The sequence below is a fragment of the Rhinolophus sinicus genome, chromosome 4 (assembly GCF_057876585.1).
Source record: "Rhinolophus sinicus isolate RSI-liver-muscle chromosome 4, RSI-T2T, whole genome shotgun sequence".
In the NCBI taxonomy this organism is placed as follows: Eukaryota; Metazoa; Chordata; class Mammalia; order Chiroptera; family Rhinolophidae; genus Rhinolophus; species Rhinolophus sinicus.
In genome coordinates, this window is record NC_142504.1 from 96995825 (window position 1) to 97019070 (window position 23246).

The 23246-nt window shown below is 38.5% G+C and overlaps 1 protein-coding gene across 5 annotated transcripts in view; it reads right to left on the minus strand.

The window, feature by feature from the left end:
- The window catches only part of HDHD2 (haloacid dehalogenase like hydrolase domain containing 2), a 34684-nt gene extending 11851 nt beyond the window's left edge, over nucleotides 1-22833 (minus strand). Inside the window, exons 1-4 of one of the 5 annotated variants that reach the window (XM_088797977.1) lie at nucleotides 22679-22833; nucleotides 11524-11634; nucleotides 8373-8581; nucleotides 3396-3480 (exon numbers count right to left, since the gene is read on the minus strand). In XM_088797977.1, the coding sequence (XP_088654103.1) occupies nucleotides 3396-3480; nucleotides 8373-8581; nucleotides 11524-11624 (395 nt within the window). In that variant the 5' untranslated portion in view covers nucleotides 11625-11634; nucleotides 22679-22833. Of the gene's footprint in view, nucleotides 1-3395; nucleotides 3481-8372; nucleotides 8582-11463; nucleotides 11635-22387 lie in introns of those variants that run through there. The other 4 variants (XM_088797978.1, XM_088797979.1, XM_019739678.3 and 1 more) reach the window with 4 other exon arrangements.
- Between the last annotated feature and the right edge of the window lie 413 nt (nucleotides 22834-23246).

A 23246-nucleotide genomic window follows, 5' to 3' on the forward strand; every position in this document is an offset into this window, starting at 1 on the left:
TACTTAACAAACATTCTCAGATTTTTTTTTTTAAACTAACTTCAAAAACCTAGAAATAACCAACAATAGGAAACACATGGCTATACAACTTACTGCATTTCTTACAGTGGTATATATGCTGTGGGAATCAAACATATTTTAGAAGAATATTTATGAATATGGAAAACCATGCACAATATATTGTTGGCTTTTTAAAAAGCACATTATCACATAGTATATATATACAGTATATATACAGTCTCACTTTTGTCTAAATATATGTGTGTGTGGAAACAAAATAACTAGGTAGAAGGATTATAGGTAATTTTGTTTATTCTTTTTCTTTTTTGAGCATGTAAAATTTTCCACAATGAAGACATATTACTTTTGTGCTTAGATTTTCTTTTTTTAGTCTTGTTAATGCTAAGTTCAAATTATTAAGTGATAATTTGATGCTTGCCCAGGTAGCCTTCCTTCTTATAAAAATCATTAAATTTAATTATAATTGGTCCATTATTAAAATGCTCAAGCTTTGGGTTTCTAACTCAGGTCAGAAGAGGAAAAAAGACCTTGCTACAAGCTAGTACTACAGCTGTGAAAATGAATGAACTGGAGCTATGGATATTCATATTGATGAATCATACAGTATTACTAGAGAAGCAGCAAATTGAGAGATAAAGTATAAAACATGCAAAAAAAACCCCAAAAACCATGCAAAATAATACCATAGACTGTCTAGAGATATCTACAGATGTGTTACAGTATAAAGATATGCATGAAAATAATGAACACAAAATTCAGAATCTTGATTACTTTTGGGTCTTGGGTGATAAAATTGGGGAGGGATATGCAAGGGACATCAAATGTGTGATAATTTGTATTTCTTAAATTGCTTGACAGGCATAGGAATGATTTGTGTTGTGTTGTGTTGTATCTTTCAGTAGTAGGTAAAAGGAAAAAAGCCATGAATGGCTCTCAGGATTTAAATGTTTTTTAGAATCCACCCCCCCAAATCATGTCTAATCTTCTCTAAAATCAACTCTTTAAAATTCGGTGTTCTCAATTTCATTCAGACATTTAAGACATATTCGTAGCCAGATTGTACTATGCATTTTGGGGGACCCACTCAGTTGAAACACAGTAAATAAGAGGCAGTGTAATGCGGAAGGCTAATGCATCTGCCTGAGGGCAGTCTGCCCCCGAAGCTGGTATTCAAGGCAGCTATGCAACGGGTTTAAAATCCAATGTTTATTCGCATTATCAACCCGAAGAGTAATTTCACTAATCAGTGGTTCATTTGAGATGTCTGTATTTGCCACTTACAATCTAAACAGCTGTAGTCACTGGTTGGAAGGCAGAGTCTCTGTGGAGACATCAATATGCAAAGAAGGACAGGACCTAAAATCCTTCTGTTAACTCTCCACCCAGCTGTTAAGTGCATTTGTGAAATTAGAGTTGACCTATAAGTGCACTGTAATGCTTTAAAACGTAGTGTTTAAAAAAATCAATATGGTTAGGGAAGTGTACTAATTAGGCAGCATCCGAGCAATTACAAAGTCAGTATTATGTCAACATACATTTTTATTACCCTGAGTCTAGTATACATCTAAGACAGAGCCCTATTAGATATGTCCTTCCCAAGTTACCAGCTAAAATCAATCAATACCTTCTCCTTGAATTCTGTGGTTAAAGAAATGGACAAAAGGTAGCAGAGGTAAATTCGGAAGTAAAAAATTATAGCAGGTTCTCTATTTCAAATGAAAAATGATGCTGGTGTAGTTGTAAGCCTTACTTAAGGAGCAGGTGAGATAATGTACCCCCCACCCCAACCCCCAAGAAGTTACAGTAGAATAATTGAAGTAGGTGAAGCAAAACAAATTTTAATACCATATACCCCCAAGTACATCTTCATGCAATGTGGCAGAGCAGTGAACGTCCAGGAAATAACTACAGTAAATGGATACTTAGCAACTATAAAAAGTGACTTTGTTCCTTTTAAACAAAGGCCTAACTCTCACAATGACTAAGTACATTAAGTAGCCACAGTTCCCATTAACCAAGGATCTAAAATTTATGTGCGTATAGGGAAAAAAGGTGCTATTTCTTCTTCTTCTTCTGGCCATGTAGATTGTACATGAGGACAGCCCATTTTCAAGATCAACAGCAAATACTGTGCCTGGATGTGTGAGCGTTGTAGTGGGTTTTAGTTTCCCACAAGTATTCTGATTCTAGGACATATACATCAAGAAACGAAATCTACATCAAGCATAAGTAAGTTAGAATGATTCTTGCAGATCTTTGTATTGGTAAGAAAATGATGTTTTCATAGCATCTTGCAGTTAAACACCTAAAATTTATCAAGCTATTTTTAAAAAATGTTTAAAGCTAGTTCAATATATCCCTATATTTTGAACTGCTTTAACTTGTCATAAATTGAAAGATAAATTATACTGTTTAGTGATCTGACAAGAAGTAAAAGATGAAAAATGAAAAATCTATGAAAAATGAAAAGTCCAAGGGAAAAAGTCACATTTACTGGCAGACTTGCAGGTAAATTGCGATCCAATTTATCTCAGGGAATATGAGAACCAGTACACACTCTTCCTTTTGGAAGTAGCAGCAAAAAATTCATAAAAGTAAAATGCACACACAACTGAAGATTTGTAACATTTTATGTGTTATTTGTGTTTCCCCCAAATTTCCACCAACAGCCACTGGAATATCTCCACTTAGATATTCCACAAGCCAAAGAGCCCCAACCTAAACTTACCACCTCCTGAACCCCACACAAGGAGTGTTCTCTGTCACACGTGCCCGGGTGAGAAATCTGACGTCCTCCTTGACTCCCTGTCCTTCTTCACCTCCCAAACTCAGTCATCCATCGAGCCATGGATGGATGGTTTCCTTCATCCCGACTGCCACTATCCCCGCTAAGACGACCAGTCTCACTCACTGAATTCCTCTGAAAAGCTGGTCAAATGTGTCAACTTCTTTCCACAGCCCCAGTTCTCAACAGGAGGGAGAATCACATTTACTCCTTTTGGCATTAGCCTGGATGGTGTTTTCTGTCAGAGATTAGCATAATCGATGGAGAATCATGGGAGTGACAATAAAAGATAAAGCTGTTGGCTTTCAGAGTTGGAATTTTATTATGAATTTCTGCTCCAGAATATTGATTTTTATAAACCAGAAAAACCCCAATGATCATATTTGAACATATTGATCATTTTTAAAAAACTAAGCAAGACAGTAATAAATATTTGATGTTGATCTGAGAGTGGTCTTAAAAATGTCTGTCTTCACAAACAATATAGGTGGCCAGAAACTACAATGTATGTAACATTACATGACAAAGACTCAAGAAGGGAAGTAGGGGAGTGTATGACCAGAAGAAAAATAAATAGCTACAGACTTACCGGAATGCTTGATTCAGAATTTGATAATGAAAGTGTTCTGGTGCCAATCCTATGACCACAGCATTAGGATCGCTTGTTTGTATTCCTGGGAATAAAAAAAAAATATATATATACACACACATATATATGTATATATACACACACACACACACACACACACACACACACACACATATATATATTGAAAATACAAGTAAAAGTAATGTCACATTTATAATAAACTAGTTTTCATCGCTCAAGTACAAATATTTGCTGTAGCCATAATCTGAAGTTTAAGAGAACACCCTGCCCAGTGTACTTTGGAAATAGTGTTAAGAGACACTTAAAAGAAAAAGGTCTCCTAGTATTTTCGCATATTTCTTTTGCATGGTTTTATAGCTACTTAGTAACGGGAATACCTGAATTGAACCTCATGTTCTCAAACAAGTAATTTCTAACTTCAAAAAGCTTTACTGATTACCAACAAGAATAGCCATGAGTTCCCTATGAGCTGTCAGATCAATAGCAACTGATGAGAGAATGAAAATCTAAGAGGCAAAGGAAATTAGACTCTCTATTTGACACAGTTGAGGTTAACACATTCATGATAAATATGTAATGCACTATAGATGCCTACAATTTTCTACATAATGCCTCATCTACTTTTAGTGTCACAAATATTACCGTAAAATTTAAGCATATTATAAGGCCTTGGTAACTGATAACTGGACTTCAGATACGACAACCAGACAAGTACATTCACATAGCAGTTATTAAAAGTCTGACTGAAGGTTCTGTAGATCCTCTGTATGCCAGTTTCTCTTTGCCTCTCTTACTGCCTGCCTTTAAGCATGTTTCATTTCGATTCTACCAAAATGTGAAGGGATGAAACAGGAAGAGGAGGTAAGGTACCCAAGAATTCCAATTTCCTCCTTATCAACAGCCATGAATATGGAGGAATTGGTTAAAGTTTGTTGAAGGAAGAAAATAAAATTGTTGGCTACAGTCAAAGTTGGAGTTTTTGTGCTCTTTTGTGTTCCATTTACCACCAGCAAAGATATTCAACACTAGCAAAGATATTTCTATTCCTTTCAAAAATCCATCTACTTTGGGTAGTTTCATGTGTATAAGATATTAGAAGTACTGTCCTGGACTGAATGACAAAGATTTCTTCCATACCATGGACTCTGCTTATATATCCCAACTACAGCTCACTGCTGATACAATTAGAATCTTAACCGTCTTCAAATAAAATCAAAAGAGAAAAACCTGATTAAAACATTGTTTTGCAATACTTCAGCTCACTCAGAGACACAAACACATTGATCATAGAGTACATTTGTCATTATTTTTGCTTGTGTTTCTGAATACCATTCTGATAATTAGGAAATTCACTAGCTTATAAGATATGGTGAGAGGCAGAGCTATCCCTCTTATCAGAGGCTGAACACACCAGATACTTCCTTTTCCAGCCTCTCTTGCAGCTATGGGTGCTGGCACGAGACAGCGGCTCTGCCAATTAGAAGCACCCACCAGGCTTTGAACTGTCAGCTCGTCACACAAAGAAGCAGGAAGAAGCTCCTCTGAAAGAGGTGACTACTGCAGCCTCAGATTCTGAGGCAGAAGTCTAGCTGGAGCATCCAATCTCCAGTTTCATTGAGGTCAAGCTGCAGAGGTTCAATGTTCAGCAGGGACGTCAGTGGCACCTGGTCGGTTCTGCGGCATGACTGCACACTGTCCCTGGCTGCATAGCCCCTAAGACTAACACTGCAGCTCTCCTCGGCAGTTCTGTGGGCTACCCAAACACATGTTTTTTTTTGTCATGGAAATTTTCAGACATATGTAAAAGTAGAAAGACCAGTATAATGAGCCCTGATGTACCCATTACCCAGCTTTGGCAACCATCAACATTTCACCAACCTAATCTACCATCTTCTACATTTTTTTGAAGTCTTTTTTAAAGCAAATCCCAGATACTGTGCCATTTCACCCCTTCATATTTCAATATGTATCTTTAACTGAAAAAAAATAACCACTTTAACATTATTGTACCAATAAAGTTAATAATTCTTAAATATCACTCAATATTTAGTCCACAACTTAATTTCCCCAAATGTCTCAAAATCTTTTCACTTCTGATATATAACTGGCACCCAACAAGGTCCATTACAGTACATTTGACTGTTACCTCTTATGTCTCATTCTATAACAGCACACTCCTCTCCACTTATTGGAGCAACTAGCTCATTAACCCTGGAAAAGGCCTGAATTTGGCTGATTGCTTATAATATTATTTGTTCCTTTACTTTTATTTTCCCTGTAAGCTGGTAATTAGATCTATAGGCTTCTTAGATTCACATTCAATTTTAGGCAAGATTATTTCATAGGCAATGCTATAAATCTCCTATTATATCACACCACAGAAGCACACAAATTCTGATTGTTCTACTTCCAGTGATGTTAAGATTGATTCATGGGTTTAAGTGGTGTCGGCCTGATTCCTCCATTGGGAAGTTCTTCATCAGCCCTTCACCTAATGTGCTTAAAACCTACTAATGTTGTGCCTATTTCGTTAGGGCTTCCTAAGGGAGTTTTTCTAATTCTGCCATTCTTTTTTCATTTACTAGCTGGAATTCCATAAAGAATTCACCCTCGTCAAATATTTGGTTACTCTAAAATATAGATCAAATAGGAAAGGCAAGATACTTATTTTACTCCTTTAATTTATCCATTTTCAACTTCCAATAGTGATCAATGAGTTTTGTGGGGCTGAGTTTTTAGACTCATGGCTTTCTATATATATGATGTGTTACAATCCATTGCAATCATTATTCCTTTCGATGCTAAAATTATCCCTTCCAATTGGCCCCACTGTCCTTTAGACATGATCTCATTAGTCTTCAATCGTTTCCGTGCTAACACAGTTAGCTATCCCAGACTCATCTTGTACTACGCTTGCCGCATTTGGAATCAGCCATTTCTCCAAGGAACTCAAGTAGGGAACAGTAGTAGACCCCACAGTCTAACCATCGGTCGTCATTATTTCTTTCAATAGACCTTTCCAATGGAAGATCTAGAAAATATGTATTTTTTAAGAAAACAAGGAAGCTGATAATGATATTTGCAATTCAAAATTAATAGTACACAGCTTTTAATTAACTAATTTGATTTTTATATTTGTATGTCTTTTCACTTACACTTAAAATCTTGGATCTTAACAAATACTAGCATGACTACTACTTTGTATTGGCCAATAATCTACGTATAGTTTCAAAATAACAACGCCAACATCACTAATAACACTAAACTACTGAATGTTAAGATTTCTTTGCAGTTCTTTTATCCTTAGAATTTATCCCATTATGAACAAATAGTCAAAATACTGTATTTTAAAGTCATCAATTGAAATAATTATTTTCTCTGAGTAGTTATGTCACTAACATGATATAAAGTTAAGTTCATTTATTTCAATCTCTTTTTAGTTTTCAGGGACTGTTTTATTTTTTACTCTATGATTGTCTTTTAAATACTAAAGTATTTACAAGGTTCCAAAGAGAAAACTATGTAATAAGGTACTTTTAGAGAAATCTCCTTACTTGACCCTCCCCTCCTCTTCTCTTCCTCCCATTAGATAACCACTTTTATTCATTTTTCCATTTACCTTTTTTTAGCTTTCTTTTACAAATATAAGGAATATATAAATGGATATGTGTGTATATATACCATATATGGATATATATGGATCTGTATATACACTTCCCTCTCATTTTCTTACACAGAAAACATGTTAAGTTTTTCTGAACCTTACTTTTTTCACTTACTATATCCCATGAAGATCATTCCTTATAGGGAATGGAATTTTTTGTCACGACTTATTTTCCAGCTACAAAGCATTCCAGTTTTTGGATATATTGATATATCATAGTTTAGTCAGTCAGTCCCTTCCAGTGGTCATTGAAGTTGTTTCCAATCTTTTGTTATTAGCAATAAGACCATAATGAATAACCTTGCTCATATGTTATTATGTATTTTTATAACTATATCTTGGGGACACATTCCTACAAGTGACAGTACTGCTTCATATGCAATTTTGCTAGCTATTACCAAATTCCTCTCCATAGGAAGTGTATCATTTTATATTGCTGTCAGCACTCAGAGCTTAATAGACTTATTTTCTGTTTAACACAGCCAAAATTGGTTTGTTTCTTACAAATAATAATTCTGATTGATACAGTGCTATATTTCCTGATAGGACACGTTTTAAGGTTCTGCCCAACAGTATATCCATGCCGAATTTCCCTAATCATTATTTGTAAAACCATCACATGATTTTTAATGATGTATTTATACCCATTTTTCTTTACTGTGTCATTTCACTCTGAATCATTTATAAAACAAAGCAATGTGACAAAGCTTCACAAAACTAGGATATTTTTCCAGAGTCTGTGAATTTTTCCAAAGAGAAACATTTTCTTCTGATTGATAATATTTCAGTCATTGCAAAAATTTCATATTGTACAGAATGACATCTATTTTTAAACACGGGAACTCTTGGTGTAGCTCATTTAATCAAATTAACACAGTAGCTCTTGGATTGAATATTATAATACTCGAAGCAATTTTGACTTTTCAAACTGTGGGCCATGATCCATTAGTAAATTGTAAAACTAATTTGGAGGGCTCTAAGCAGCAGCATCGTCAAACACACTATTAAGTAAAACAAACAGGAAATAGAGTACTTCTCATACAGTAAGAGTATTGTTTAGCATATATAAACACATAATATATGTACTAGCTTACTATGCAATGTGTTTCACTGATTGTGGAATGCAGTCACAACAGGTTTGAGAAACACCAATTTAGATTCAAACTATCTGTTGATCATTTCAATACTACGAGGAGGAAATCTGAATAAATACTTCTAAACATCCAGTTTGAAGAATGATTTATAAGCAGATATGAAGAACCAATTTTTAAATCTTTCCAAATTTCCCCTACCTTTGAAATCAGGTAGTGCCCGATCATCAACTAGCAGCAGGGGCCGGACTGCTTTCTGCTCTACTAAATTTCTGGCTGCAGTCAGAGAAGTGAATATTTCATCTTCAGAGATATCAAACTCCAATTTTTTCAGCCTTTCCAATAAGTCTTGCTTACTCTCTTTGGTTGTATTGGTCACAAACCTAACCATTACAGAAGTACCACGTAACCTGGAAAAGTAAAAATCAGATGTCAACAAACAGCTTTTATGTTCTAGCCCCATAAAACTTCATAGTTTGGGAGCATTTGTCAAAGATCAGAAAATGAAGTCACTGAGTAAATGTTTTTATGGCCAATAATCCTTTTTGTAATCTACCCAGAATTGCTTCCATATTATCCACTCCCCATGCGCTGCTTCCTCTCCAAAGGCTACAAAGTCAAATTGTAAAAGTTATGCCTACCTTTCTGGGGACCTTCCATACTTTACCAGAATTTTAGTAAAGTGACAAAACAAAGCTTGGTAACCACTGTATTTACTTATCGAATATGAGAAGTGGAAGTTACCATCGAGATTATCTACTAGTGTAACCCTTTCTTCTTAAGGATGAGAAAACTGAGGACTAGCAGAGTTAAAGTGACTTGCTCAGAGGGCGGCCGGATGGCTCAGTTGGTTAGAGCGCGAGCTCTCAACAGCAAGGTTGCTGGTTTAATTCCCATATGGGATGGTGGGCTGCGCCCCCTGCAACTAAAGACTGAAAAACGACAACTGGACTTGGAGCTGAGCTGCACCCTCCACAACTAAAATGAAGGACTACAACTTGGAGCTAATGGGCCCTGGAAAAAACACACTGTTCCCCAATTAAAAATAAATAAAGTGACTTGCTCAGCAGTAGGGCTAAAACAAGAACTCCAATCTACGTTGGTACAGGACTTGATCTCCTATACTAAGAAAACAAACGATACCTCAGGATGCCTTCTTCTCAGCCAGTTAGAGACTGGCTAAGCCCTAATATGTTACAGAATCTACCAGGACATCTCAAAGAAACGTTCCTTTTTTTTTGAAAGAAATGTTTTCCCATTGAACTGCTTACATATAGGATTGTTTTGATTTTATGATCTCTGCTTTTGGAGCCTAAACTAGCAATCAGGTATGAGAGAAAGAATTCATGATAGTGTAGCTTTCTTTAAAAATGAAAATAATTTTCTTGGTCCTACAGTGTTTTACTCCAAAAGTCTAAAAATAATTTTAATTTAGTTACAATTAAAAATTTTATATTAATACCCTGTTGCTTTTTATTTTATGCCTGTCCTAAATAGATACAAAGTATAAAAGCACTAACCACATTTAAAACAAGTAAGCAAATAAAACAGAAGAGATTTTTAAGTGTTCACCCAAAGAACATTAATTAAATTTGTGTGATTAAATAGTTCACTGTTATCATGATTACCTCTATGTTATGTGTGGCAGTTTTTCTGAGAAACACATTAAATTTGGTGGTTTATCCCTCAAAAGAAATTGATTATTTCAACATAACTATTACCCTAAAAATGAACAAGTGAAGTGTAAGTACTGAAACAACCACATCGTTTTTAATGAAGATTTTTTTTTTTTAACTTTTATTTTTACAAACTTCCCTTAGTCTGTTTGTTTCTATAGAAACCAAAATGGCAGTGACACTATAGTGATTTCTCTGGGATGGAAACCCATCAGTGCAAATTGTCGGCTCCTGCCCTTGTAGAATGGCAGGCTCACAGGTCCAGAGCTACTTAGATATGTCATTCATTGTTTACCAGAAACAAAGATATTTTTCTTTTGCTCCAAAGTAGAAAGCTCATCTTTAGAGCAGTAAAAGCTTCTGTCCAATAGAAGTGTGACTGATCAACAGACATCCTTTCCCTGAGAAAGCCTGAGAGAGAGACAGTGTCAAGGAATCAAGAGAAAGTCAAACAGTGGAACTGATTTTCTTTTGGCTTTTAAAAACATGCTGTCCACCTATAAAAGAAACATCACGACTCCTAACTAAATTGATAGCTTCCAACTGGTCCTACCAGATATACAAGTCTCTTTATATGTATTTGTTAATTTCCCAAATGGAAAAGAAGCTCCCTGAAAGAAAGCAAAATATGTCCATCTTTGGCCTAACCCCTGTCACTGTGACGCTAGTCACTGGATTTTCTGAAGAACAGCATACAACGAATATTTTAAGGTTGGAAAATGATAAGCACCCCATGCTAAGTATTGCTGACTTTGAAAACGTCTCTAAATTATTTTAGGATGAAGATGCTTAAAAGCGATAATAGTTCTGCTGTACGGATGAGGACTCCTTCAGGACACTCAGAAGCACACATTCACATTCAGTTTACTTTACCAAGCTTTTACTGTATATCCTGGTTTGCTTCCAGACATGTTAAGTACTACAGTTGATACATCAGAAATATAAGACAGTCTCTAATCTTCAAAAGCATTAAATTTAGTTGATGGAAATAATTCCAAAATTTCAAGTCCCTTAATTTTATTTGAGCTGTACACTCAGTGCCAACTCTTAGGTGAAGGGGGAGTGGGCAGCACTATACCTTTGCATGTGTTGTGTTTCATTTTGTGATTCCAGGATTCATTTGTGATTTTTCCAATACTATTTACTCTGCATTTTAGAATCCTGAGTTTTCATTCCCAAATTTACATTACTGACTTAGAAAAAGACATACACACGAACACAAAAAACTAGATCAAAAGGCCAAACCTAATAAAGGCTTAGTGAACAATGTCTGGAGGATAGTACAACGCATTCATCTTCTAGCTAAGCCCAAAGCAGTCCCTATCTACCAGGGGTGCCAAAAAAGTGTATACACATTTTCAGCGATGTTATCTATGCTCACGCAGTAATTCGCCATCATCAGAAGTGTCTGGACACTGATGGTATCCACTTTGAGCACCTCTTGTAATCGCAGAAGTCACACGTGACTTGTATTCATCTTTCATTATCAGCATATATTAAGTATTACAATACAGTTTTTTCCGTTCTTAAAATGTGCATACATTTTTTTGGGCGTTCTCTGTATGTATGGTAAGCTGGTGAAATGTCATCTTAAGGCCGTGCACTTGGCTAATCACCTGCCTGGGTAAAATGGCACTCACAAACACATTTGTCAGCTGAACCGAAGGACAGCTTGCCTTTTGAGAGCTTCCTGGGCGCCTGGCACAGCTGCATCTTCAATGTGAAGTGTGCCATTGAGATCCACCAAAACAGCTTTTAACGCACGGCGCGCTGCCATCCTTCATTCCCTAGGAGAGAGCAAATGAAATTCAAAATACAATTTAGGAAACAATGGACAATTAAAAACCGGTAGGTCCCCAAAAATATCATTTATACCAGAAAGATATGGCTTAGTGTTAAGCTGCTTCTTTTGGAACAAAAACAACAACAAAATGTGTTTTTAAAAATCCAAATCCAAAATTTGACTCATAAAACTTTCATAATGTTTAATTCTAAAAAAAAATCTTGAATTAAAACTATAGGAAGGGGAAAAGAAGAGTTAATAAAGAGAAATTATGGGGCGGCCGGATAGCTCAGTTGGTTAGAGCGCGGGCTCGCAACAAGGCTGCCAGTTCAATTCCCACATGAGATGGTGGGCTGCGCCCCCTGCAACTAAAGATTGAAAATGGTGACTGGACTTGGAGCTGAGCTGCGCCTTCCACAACTAGATTGAAGGACAATGACTTGGAGCTGATGGGACCTGGAGAAACACACTGTTCCCCAATATTCCCAATAAAATTTATTTAAAAATAAAAGAAATTGTTTACTTTCAGATTTCTTAAACTAACCCTTTGGTGTAACAATTTATTCGTTTAATTTTTTAAAAATATGAGTAATGTACTCTCAAGAATGGGTGGATAAAAGCACTAAATCACTGGCAAAATCTTTTTCTTTGGTTATAGATGATGAAAATGTTCTAATCACCCATCTCTACTGTTATATCCTGAAATGGCATATATGGCCATATTGCTAACAGTATTTACAGTTCACTGAGGAGGGTATTTCAAGTCATACAGTAATTTCAAGTTAGGAAATATTAAAAAATAAAGTCAGGAAAGATTGTCCTTTCTTTACAATGTACAACTTCCTTTTTGCAGATTTTCCTTTTAAAATTTATTATGAGTTATATCCTACATATAGTGGAGTATAAAGTATGGTTTAAAGATAAAGGAATGAGTAAGAACATTGTAAAAGCTAAAGAAGAGGGGACTTCATTTTTAGTTTTTTTTTTTAAATTATTCCCTTTCCAGTTTTTTGTTTTTATAATGAACTATTTCAGACATATAAAAAGGTATCAAGCATAATACAACCTCCTTTACCCATTCTTCAGCTTTAGAAATAAAACATCACAGATGGAGTTGGGGCCCTCTGTGTACCCTCGGATCCCATTCTCCTTCTTCCTCTCCCCAAGGTAGCTACTCTCCTGATTTTGACGTGTTGAAAACATTGTATTAATGTTATTCTTTCTACATTTAGCGACTTGCTTTATCACGGCACATGCTTGTGAGATGTGCTCATGTTAACACGTGTCGCCACTGTTCATTCATTTTCTCTGCTGGATGGTATTCCATTGTATGGATATGCAATGAATCTGTTCTCCTGACCACAAACACTTAAGTTGTTTTGCACGTTTTAATGAAAAGTGCCTCTTTGAACATCTCTGCACGTCTCCCAGCAGACATGGGTGCAAACATTTCTCTAGGGTCCTGCTGAGTCTGAGGGTGTGTGCTCGTTTGCACCCTTACAGGATGTTGCCAAGTTGCCCTATTCATTTGTATCTTCATAGGGCAAGTGTTTACTGAACACTTATAATGTGTCAAGCCCTGATGTGACAACAGAGCTGGAGGAGCCATCTCTTTTCAAGTGAGAAGTAGAGGGAAAGGGGAAAGAACCTGGGGAGATGTAACTAGGCAGTTACCAAGAATCTGTGGAGACTATGGGTAGAGCTTTCCATTGGTTTATGGCATCTCACCTTGGGACCCTCCCAGCTGGCTCCCTATGAGATGCAATCGTGAGAGCCTGGGACTGGCATTCACAGGCCCAGGTGGTGGGCCTGGTTCTGCCTCCAATTCCTTGTGTGACCTTGGCCAAGTACCTTCCCCTCTCTGGTCCTAAGTCACTCCTCAATATGTGGGACAGGGAAGCAAGGTGAAGCCTCAATCTTTTTCAATTGCCTACAGGCGGGAGATCGGGGCTGAAAACAATCAATGTATCATGTTACCCCCAGAGCCTTGATTTTCCCCTCTTCAATGTGGGCCGGCTAATCCCTGCTGATCTACCTCGCAGAGCTGCCAGGAATACTCTAGATTGTCCAATGTTATCCTTTTACATGTTGTTCTCTCTTAGGCGCATTCCTTTTAGGAGGCAAAGATGACCCCTGAATTCCCTTCCAGCTTCCAGTTTTTAGCTCCTCCCATTTCCCAGACCCTGCTTCCACTTCAAATCAGCCATCTCTGCAACAAGGTATAAATATAAAAATAAATAAACCCACAGCGAGCCCCAGAGATGAAGTCAATCGCTGGCAAGTGCTGGCCGCTGCTCAGCATGCACTGTGGACATGCAACAGGGCACACTGGAGAGCACGGCATTTCCCACAGGACAGCACTGACAGCACGGCCTGGGCTAGGGAGGAAGCGAGAGGAAGGGACACAGACAGAACGCTCCTGCTGGACCCAGGGAGCCCTGCAGCCAGGAGGGCCCCAGGCCTGCTCTTTCCTATACATGCTCCCCAGACCCAACCAGGGGCTTCCCCGCCTAAGTGACGGAGCTGCAGAAGGTGGGGGAACTGGAGCCACGTGGTAAAGGTCAGATAGGTCCAGGGTCAGTTGAGTGACCTTGGGCAAGTGCATTCATCCTCCTAAGCCTCCATTTCCTCATCTGTAAAAGGGGAAGAATAATAGTCACTACCTTGCCGGGCTGTGAGGGTTCAGTGAGTTAAGGAGAATGCCTAGCAGCAATAAGCACATAGGGGGAACACAGAAGGTGAGTCCTCTTCCTTCCCACTCATCAGACAGCTACCCGTCTGCTCCTCACAATGTACGGCCTGGGATCACAGACCAGGAAAAGCAAGGAGCAAGAGAAGCAACTGGGAGGCATCCATTGAGGAAGGAGACAAGTCAGAACAGCTCACATATATTGGCCGCTGTGTGTGTTTTCTACCTCACTAAGTGCTGTGTGTGTCTTGTACCTCACTACGGGCTCTGTGGTCTTTAACACTTGATTGAAACTTCTAAGAAATCCTTCCCAGATGAGGAAATTCAGGCACTGAGAAGTTATTTATTTGCCCATGCTTTTAGTTTTGACTGTGAAACATGTTAATGATTTATATATTCAAATTTAAATTAAGCCAGCCCTAAAATGAAATATAAACAGAAACAAACTAACCCAGCTAAGACAACTTTTGCACAGTGTACTCTGACTCGCCCTCCAGTAAGTTATATTCAAAGGACAAAAAGAACTGCGCTGCTAAGAAATGTATATATTTTTTAAATCATGAATTCATAATAACATCTCCGATTCCAACAGATGTTCTTCCTCTCTTCTCATTCCACATTCATTGCTTTCTCCCATTTGAGAACTATGGTTTTTTAAACACCAACACTATATGTTATAGTTACTCATGTGCTCAATACTAGAATACACACAGAGTAAGTCTGGAACTCACACCACCACCATTCCCAAACGCCCTGAACCTGTTGATGTGGGTAATTTTCCATCAAAACAAAAAAACCCACCTTTTGGGATTCTGACTAGAATTGCATTGAATCTAAAGAGCAATATTAGGAGAACTGAGGTAATTATTATACTGCATCTCCCTATTCAGCAATATGGCACATCTCTCCATTGATTTAAGTTTTCTTATATAGTTTTATAAATATCTACTTAAAAATATCTCCCATATATTTGTAGACATATCCTTATCATTGCTACAGTAAATGGTCTTTTATTTTAAATTACTTTTCCTAACAGTTTTGTGTTGGTGTGCTAAAATAGAACAGGTGTTTTGTCTTATATCCTTAACCATTCTAAACTTTCTTACTTATTCTAATAATTAGCCTGTAGATTCTCTTGGGTTTTCTATGTAGACAATAATTATCAACTGTAAATGACAATTTGTTTCTTTCTTTCCAAGCTTTCTCTCTCTTATTTTCTTTTCCTGTTTTAGTACTCTGGTTACAAATTCCATTGTAATTAAATAGAAGTAGTGATAGCATGCATCCTTATTTTGTTCCTGATTTTAAAGGGAATGCTTTTAATATTTAACCATTATGTGTGTTTGCTGTAGGATTCTTTGTAGATATTTTAGCCTGTTAAGGAAGTTCTCTTCTAGTACTAGTTTGCTAAGAATTTTTGCCATAAATGGCTATTGGATTTCACCTACTATTCTTTCCGTATCCAATAAGATGGTCCTATTTTCCCCCTTTAAGTTGTTAATGTGGTCAATTAATGTTGAACCAACCCTGCCCAAATCCAACTTGGTTCTGTTGCATTTTTTTTTTCAACTTATTGCTAGATTCAAATAGAAAAAAGATTAGTACAATCTAAATGAGCATCGACAGAGGCTAGTTAAATAAATTATGGTGTTGGTCAGGTTTCTCCACAGTTATTATTTTTCCCTTTCCATATTTTATTCTTTGGAAGTGAGTCACTACAGAAGGCAGAGAGAAACTAAGCTGTACCTCCTTGTCAGGGGAGTACCTTCATATTATTTGGAATTCCTCCGTAAGGAAGATTTGTCTCTTCTCCATTTATTTATTCAGTCACTTATATAATGAGCGTGGGCTCACAGATATTTTATCTATTGTTTGGACTATAAACCAATACGACGCTCTTTTGTTGCTCAAATTATTCTAGCTTTGGTCACTGGGTGGTCTTTCAGACTGGTTCCCATGACTCCATCCTTTTGTTTTTGTGAGTATCTCCTTGCCTTCTGGAGGAACTACAAGATGCTCCAGACTCCTCTTGCATTTTCCCTGCCCCAGCACTGGAATCAGCCATTTCTCTGAGGAAACTTTATTCCAGAACTTAGAAACCAAGACCTGGGCGCTGGGAGTGCTCGATGCTCCTGGGATATCATTAGCCCCAGGTCCTCTCAGCAGACAGAGCGAAGTACTATAGTACGTATCCTAACGCATGCATCCCCACATACGTCTGCATCTCTCCATGGTGTATATATTAAGCTACACATGAGTTTCACACGGATGTCTCCAATTCTAATGCAGTACCACAGGGTTCATTCTAGCCTTCTCTGCTTTGTTTATTTGTCATTTCTCTCTCAGAGAAATCAGAAATCCGACTCACACCATCCACTTACTTATTTGTTCCTGTCTGGTATACTACACATTAAGCAGTCTCAGGACTGTTCATTCTTACTGTCATGAGAAACAAATTACTAACTAGAGTACTTATGTACAGTTTATTTTGTGTTTATCCTTCAGAGTTTTCAGACAAAACGTTAATTTCCAAAGTTACTTAGGGCAGCTTCGCCCCATTCCCCAGTCTTCAGTGTGGTTATATCACACATTTGTACTTAAGTTACATTCGTTTGTCACAGTCTGTTTTCCACCCTGGGATCTCCCAATATCCTGGTTGATTTTTTTAAAAGTTTGCATACATTGAAGTTCATTCTTTGTGATGTATTCTATGGGTTTTGACAAGTGCATAGTTAAGAATCTACAGAATAGTTCCATCTGAATAAAAGCAAGAAGCTGGAAGATGAGCACAACACTGCAGCCTGTTTTCACCCCAAGAGCGTCTGCCACACTAGGTAACCTGTACTTCGCCCCTTCAGGGAATAAAAGCTAAAACTCAGGACCCACCTGAAGAGATAGATCCTCCCAACCTAAAAGTTGACACTTTACGTTTTTTTCTTTATTTCACACACCACTTCTGTTTAACACTGTAAATGATACCCTAACTAGTGCAGTAAGGCAAGAAAAAGAACGTATAAGAATTGGAAAGGAGAAACAAAACTATCATTTTTCATAAACGATATGATTATATATACAAAAATTCAAGAATGTAAAGCAGTTAACAAACCAGGAGAGTACAGCAATTAATATAATCTTTTAAAAAAATGCATTACTTGCAATAGTATCATAAAATATAAAGTTACCAGGAAACGTCTAATAAAAGATGTCAACACTTTATGGCAAAATTATAAAACTTGAATGAAAGATATAAAGAAGACTTAAATATACAGAGATACTATTTTCATGGATTAAAATACCTAATATTTTAAAGATGTCAGTTTTCCCTGTAATGATCTACATAATCGATACAATTCCAATCACTATCCCAAAAAGTGTTTTGTGGAACGTGATAAATTGATTCTTGACCAGTGCAAACGGCCAACGATAGCCAGGATATTTCAGTTAAGACTGAAGAAGAAAAACAAAGTGGGGCCTTGCTTTACCTAACATCTAGATTTGATTAATGAGGACTTGTAATTTATTAAGATGTTGTGGTATTAGCATATAAAGAGACAAACGGATCAATGGAACAAAAGAGAGAAGCCAGGAAAAGACGCTCCGGCCCCAACATGTAGAACCTTGATACCTGACAGGTAGTGTTTCAGATCACTGAAGAAAGAATCAAGTGGTCAATAAAATAATGCTATAGAACGAGTGAATGTCCATAGGAGAAAAAAATGCAGTTGGACTCCCATATCACACCATACACGTGTTTTTTTTTTTTCAGGTAGATTAAACAACCACGTTTAAGGCAAAGCAGTAAAACTTTTAGATGGGAGAATATCTTCCTGACTGGAAGATAGGAATAACTCTCTTAAACAAGATATAAAAAGCACAAACCAAAAAGGAAAAGACAGATAAATTAAACTGTATTTTAAAAGTACTAGAAAGACAGAGAGTAAAAATATATAGAATGAAAAAGAAATTTCCAACACTTGTGAGAAAGGACCAGAATCCAGGAAATATAAACTATAAGTATTAAGACAAACCATCCAGTAGAAAAATGGCATAGACTCTCAACATATCCTTTACAACAGAGCAAATCTGAATAACAAACAAACAAAAGAAGCTGTTCAAAACTCACTGGTAATCAGGAAAATGCAAATTTAAAGCACAATGAGATCACTGCAATAACTAACACACTGGGAAAATTTAAGTCTGAAAATATCAAAGGCTTTTCAACAGGAACGCGGAAGTGCTAGTGAGAGAATAAACCAGTATGATCACTATGGAAACCAGTTTGGAATCACCATGCTCTACAACCCAGAAATTCCACTCGTAGGTATTATACCCAAGAGATTCTTTCACACTATAGCATTAGCCATGAACAAAAATGTCCACAGCAGAACTGTTTGGAGTAGCCAGAAACTGGAAACAATACAAATGTCCCTCAATAGCAGGATGGGTATATAAATTATGGTATATTTATGCATAGAACACAAAAGGCAGTGGAAATGAATGAACTAGTTATACACACCATCTAGATAACTCTCAGGAATCTACTATAGAGTGAAAGAAGCAAGTCACAAGAGCCCACAGACAGTATGGTTTCATATTACAGCATTCAGACATAGGGATGCATGCATAGGTAATAAATCGTCAAAGAGAAGCAAGAGAATGATTCCCAAGGGTCGGAATAGTGATTCTTCAAGAGGACAGGAATGAGATGCAAACTGGGAGAACACAAAGGGAGACTCTAAAATCCTCTTGACCTAGACAATGAGTATATGTTTTTTTATTTTATTAAAATTATTAAAAACATATATATGTGCTTTCTATACTGTTTGTGTAGATGACATATTTCATAATAAAAATTAGTCTTGTTATATTTTAGACAGTCGTTTCTTGTGAAACAAACTCCATCCCCCAAATACTTTGATTTTTAAATAAATCCCTGGTTCTGTTTGTCTTTTTTTTTTTTCAGTTATAAAATATTTATTCTATTTTTCTTTTTTAAATTAGTTTCTGGTGTACAAAACAATGTACTAGTTAGAAATTTACACCCCTCACAAAGTGATAACTCCCCTCCCCGTTTGTCTTTTATAATATACCTGCTGGAGGTGGGGGGAACAGTGCAGAGGCAAAAAAAACAGTATTAAAAGTTTTGGTTAATCAAAGTTAAATTGCAAAAGCCTCTCATTTGTAACAGTTCCCATGTTATTCTATTTCTGAACTTTATTGTGACCTTGAAATGGAGGATTACAACAACAGCATCAACTCTTACCTGCCTGAGAGGGGAAATGATTTGTTAACAGACCAAATTCTTCCTAGAGACTATATTTGGATGTGTAACAGGTAAAGGATTCTTGAACTAAAATACGTACACTTCACAAAAAATAAGGCTACACAAAATGAAGACAAAGCATTCTATTTTTACATAGAGAAACCTACCATTGCTTCTCTCAAAACCTTACTTTTGTGAGAGACATCTAATATTCAATAAAAAACACTAACTCTGAAGGCTTAACGAAATACAAACAAGACTCGAAAAACAACAAAAGGAATGTACTGTTTTAAAAACAAGTGTCCAACTAAAGCCAGTAAATGGTCATAAGAAACACTGATAATTTTAATTCTTATTGAAGCATTCACAAAAGCTTAATGTTACCCAAGCATTTAAAAAGCCTGTGTTGCTGCTTTCATTTAAACTCTAAGATGCTCTGCTGGAGCATTACATACCTGAGAGTGACAGACTGAGGCCTAGAACAAAATGAAGGTGCCCCACTCACATCTCAAATATACTTCTTCAGTTAGCCCCCCATGACAGGTCCTGACCACTTCTGTCATGCTCTCTTTTCTTGTCTAACACGTTATGGTATGTGAACTACAAGTTAGTATTTGATCAAATGTAACTGTATCATATTTATGAACTCTCTTATATGTGGAAGCTAAAAAAAACCCTAAGTTCTTAGATACAGGGAACAGATTGGTAGTCAGAGAAGGGGGATGGTTGGTGGGAGAAATGGGTAAAGGGGACCAAAAGCATGTTGACTAAGTTAATATACTGTATTGCATATTTGGAAGTTGCTAAGAATAGCTTTTCAAAGTTCTCATCATAAGAAAAAAATTTTTTGTAACTATGTATGGTGACGTGTTAATTACACCTATCATGGTGATCATTTCCCAATGTACACAAATATCAGATCATTATGTTGTATACCTGAAACTAGTATATGTCAATTATATCTCAATCAAAAAGAAAAAAAAAAGCTATTCAAAATTACAAAACATATTTTTTTCCAAAAAAAACCTGTAATTGTAAAATATTAATATCACCCCCCAAAAAAACTGTAAAAGCTTCAAAGGCAGTCCGTTTTTTGTTTACCTTGGGTTGACGCCCCACCATCTCCCACAGTTTGAACAAGTTATGTGGGATATAGCTTAGATGAGTCATAAACAATGGATACTGGTAGACAGTCAATACAAAGTAAATTCTCTCTCATCCTAAAATGAACTCTTGAAAAATACTTTAGAGAACATCTCCCCTTGCCTATTCCAGGGGCATCTCAATCCAACAAGTCCTTGCTGCCCTCAGAACTTTTTCCTGAGAGCGTTACCAGTGCATGGCAGCACCATCAATCCAGAGGTACCCACCAGGCTCTCCCACTCCTACCCCCATCTGGCCAACTGCCAAATCACGTCAGTTCTCCGTCCTTTACAGTCTTGAATCCAGTCTCCTCTCTTGTTACTAAAATGTAGTTAGTTTTGGAATCATCACCTCTCATCTAGCCTAGTTCAACAACTTCTTAAATGTCCTCTCTGCTTTGAATCTTCTATTTCCAGCCCCAAACCCACTCCCTGAAATGCAGTGACGAAGGACAGGAACTAAGGCGTTACATACATGCCTGCATTTGAACCTCGACTCACTAGCTGTGTGAACTTGGGCAATTTTCGTAACCTCTCACCCCAGTTTCTTCACTACTAGAGAGAGTAACACCCACCTCTAATGGTTGATAGGAGTGAAGAAAATAATACATGTATTGTGAACAGTGTTCCACACACAGAAAGGCTGGATTATGTATGTGGGGGGGGGCGGGGGGAAGGAGGGGAGAGGACACGACGGATGTGCAAGGGCTGCAAAAATCACAGGATACACATGATGCAATGTCCTAAAGCATTGGTATAACTTGAGGACTTGAGAAAACAGTTTACACCAAAATAAGGATCTATTGTGGCCTACTTCGAAAACTTGCATAAGTATTTAAGACAAAACAAGAGATTTCAATAAAAACCTTCTCCTGGGAGGTGGGGGCTGTTCAGAATATGCCTCCTGGACTTCCTGGGAAGGAAAAATTCTCCGTTCTTCCCTACATGCTTCCAGTGGAAACGTCTGGAACTCCTATATGCACTCAATAAATTGTTATTATTCAGTTACTCCTCAGTTAAAGCCGTTTCAGTGGCTCCCCACTGCCCTCAGGATAGTCTGAACGACGCACACTGCTATAGAGCCCTGGTTTACCCTCCAACTCACTTGTCTACACTCCCGCACCAAAGGTCCAGGGCACTGCAGTCGGCCAAGCCTGCCGTTCTTTATCTCCCTCATCGCTGGACTTCTGTCGGGCATCATTTGTGCTCCCTGCATTCTATACCCCTGGCCCCTAGATCCCCCTTTCCCCTGTATCCCTGGGTCTCGGACGCGCATCATCTCTGGCATTCCTGAGTCCAACTCCTTACTCCCAGGGCTGGGCCAGGCCCGCCCGCAAGCTCCCCTTATTACACGTATCCCTGTCCCAGCTGTGAAGCACTGTGAGGAAAGGGGCTGTGTTGCCTTTTCCACTGTGCTGTTTAGCGCTCAATGAACTTCCGACTTCAGTAAGCTCACGGATCCAGGTCTCCATCACTAGAGGGATCCGAGAACAAGAATCCGTCCGCACTAACTCAATAGCGATCCCCGCCATCCCCCGGGTGGGAAGGGGCCTTAGGACGGGTCCCAGCCCAAGTTCCAGGGCCTGGCAAACGCCAGACGGGCCGGAAGGGACACCAGCTTCGAAATACAGTCCAAGGGCACGTCCCGAAGAACCACCAATACCTCGGAGTCGCGACCCACCTCGGGCAACCAATACCCGAGCGCGCCCAGCGCCCGGCCGAAGCCGAAGCGCCGAGCGCCGCGCTCCGCGCACGCGTGGTAGCGCCGCGGCCTAGAGGGCGGTGTCGGTAGGAGGGGTGGGACAGTCCTCACGGAGCAGGCGCACGGGTTGGTCCTTGTCCCAGGAGGGGGGGGGTGGCCCGCGGACGGAAACAGTCAGTGCCCGAGCCCTCGCACAAAGAACTGCAGCCTCCAGACAGGCGGGCGGTCGCCAGTGCCAGGACGGCTCCTCACCCCGCTCCGCACGCCGTCCTCAGCCGAGGCCGCGCTAACAGGAGAGTCGGCGCCGTTGCGCGGTCAGCACCGTGCTCGCAGCGGCTCCGGAACGTCCGGGCAGCTGCCAGGCTGACGCCGGAAGCTGAGCCCGGGACCGCACCGGAAGGGCCGCCTCTCCCCGTGCATCTCCGCCCCATCCGCCCAGGGTTCCTTCCCAGTCTCGGACGTACTTTAGAGGGTCAAGTATTGTCTTTTACCACGATCGAGGAGAACGAGTTCTTGAGACCTACTTCATCAAGGGGGCGGCCTGCTAGGCGCAGATGCAAGACGAAAAACAAAAACCTCTGCCTTTGCTCTGTAGCTGTGTCACATTCCACGGCACCATGGTTGAACCAATTTTTATTAACTTTCTTTGCTGCAACCCTCCCTCTCTCCACTTCTTCCCCATTCTCGAGAGGTAACTCAGAAGTCATCTCCTACTTACTTTCCTTGAAACACCCAATCTCTGAGGTCATTTCCTGCTTTGCTTCTTGAATAGCATCTGGCACTTACTATTAATAAATCACCACCTCTGGTGGCGTGCCTC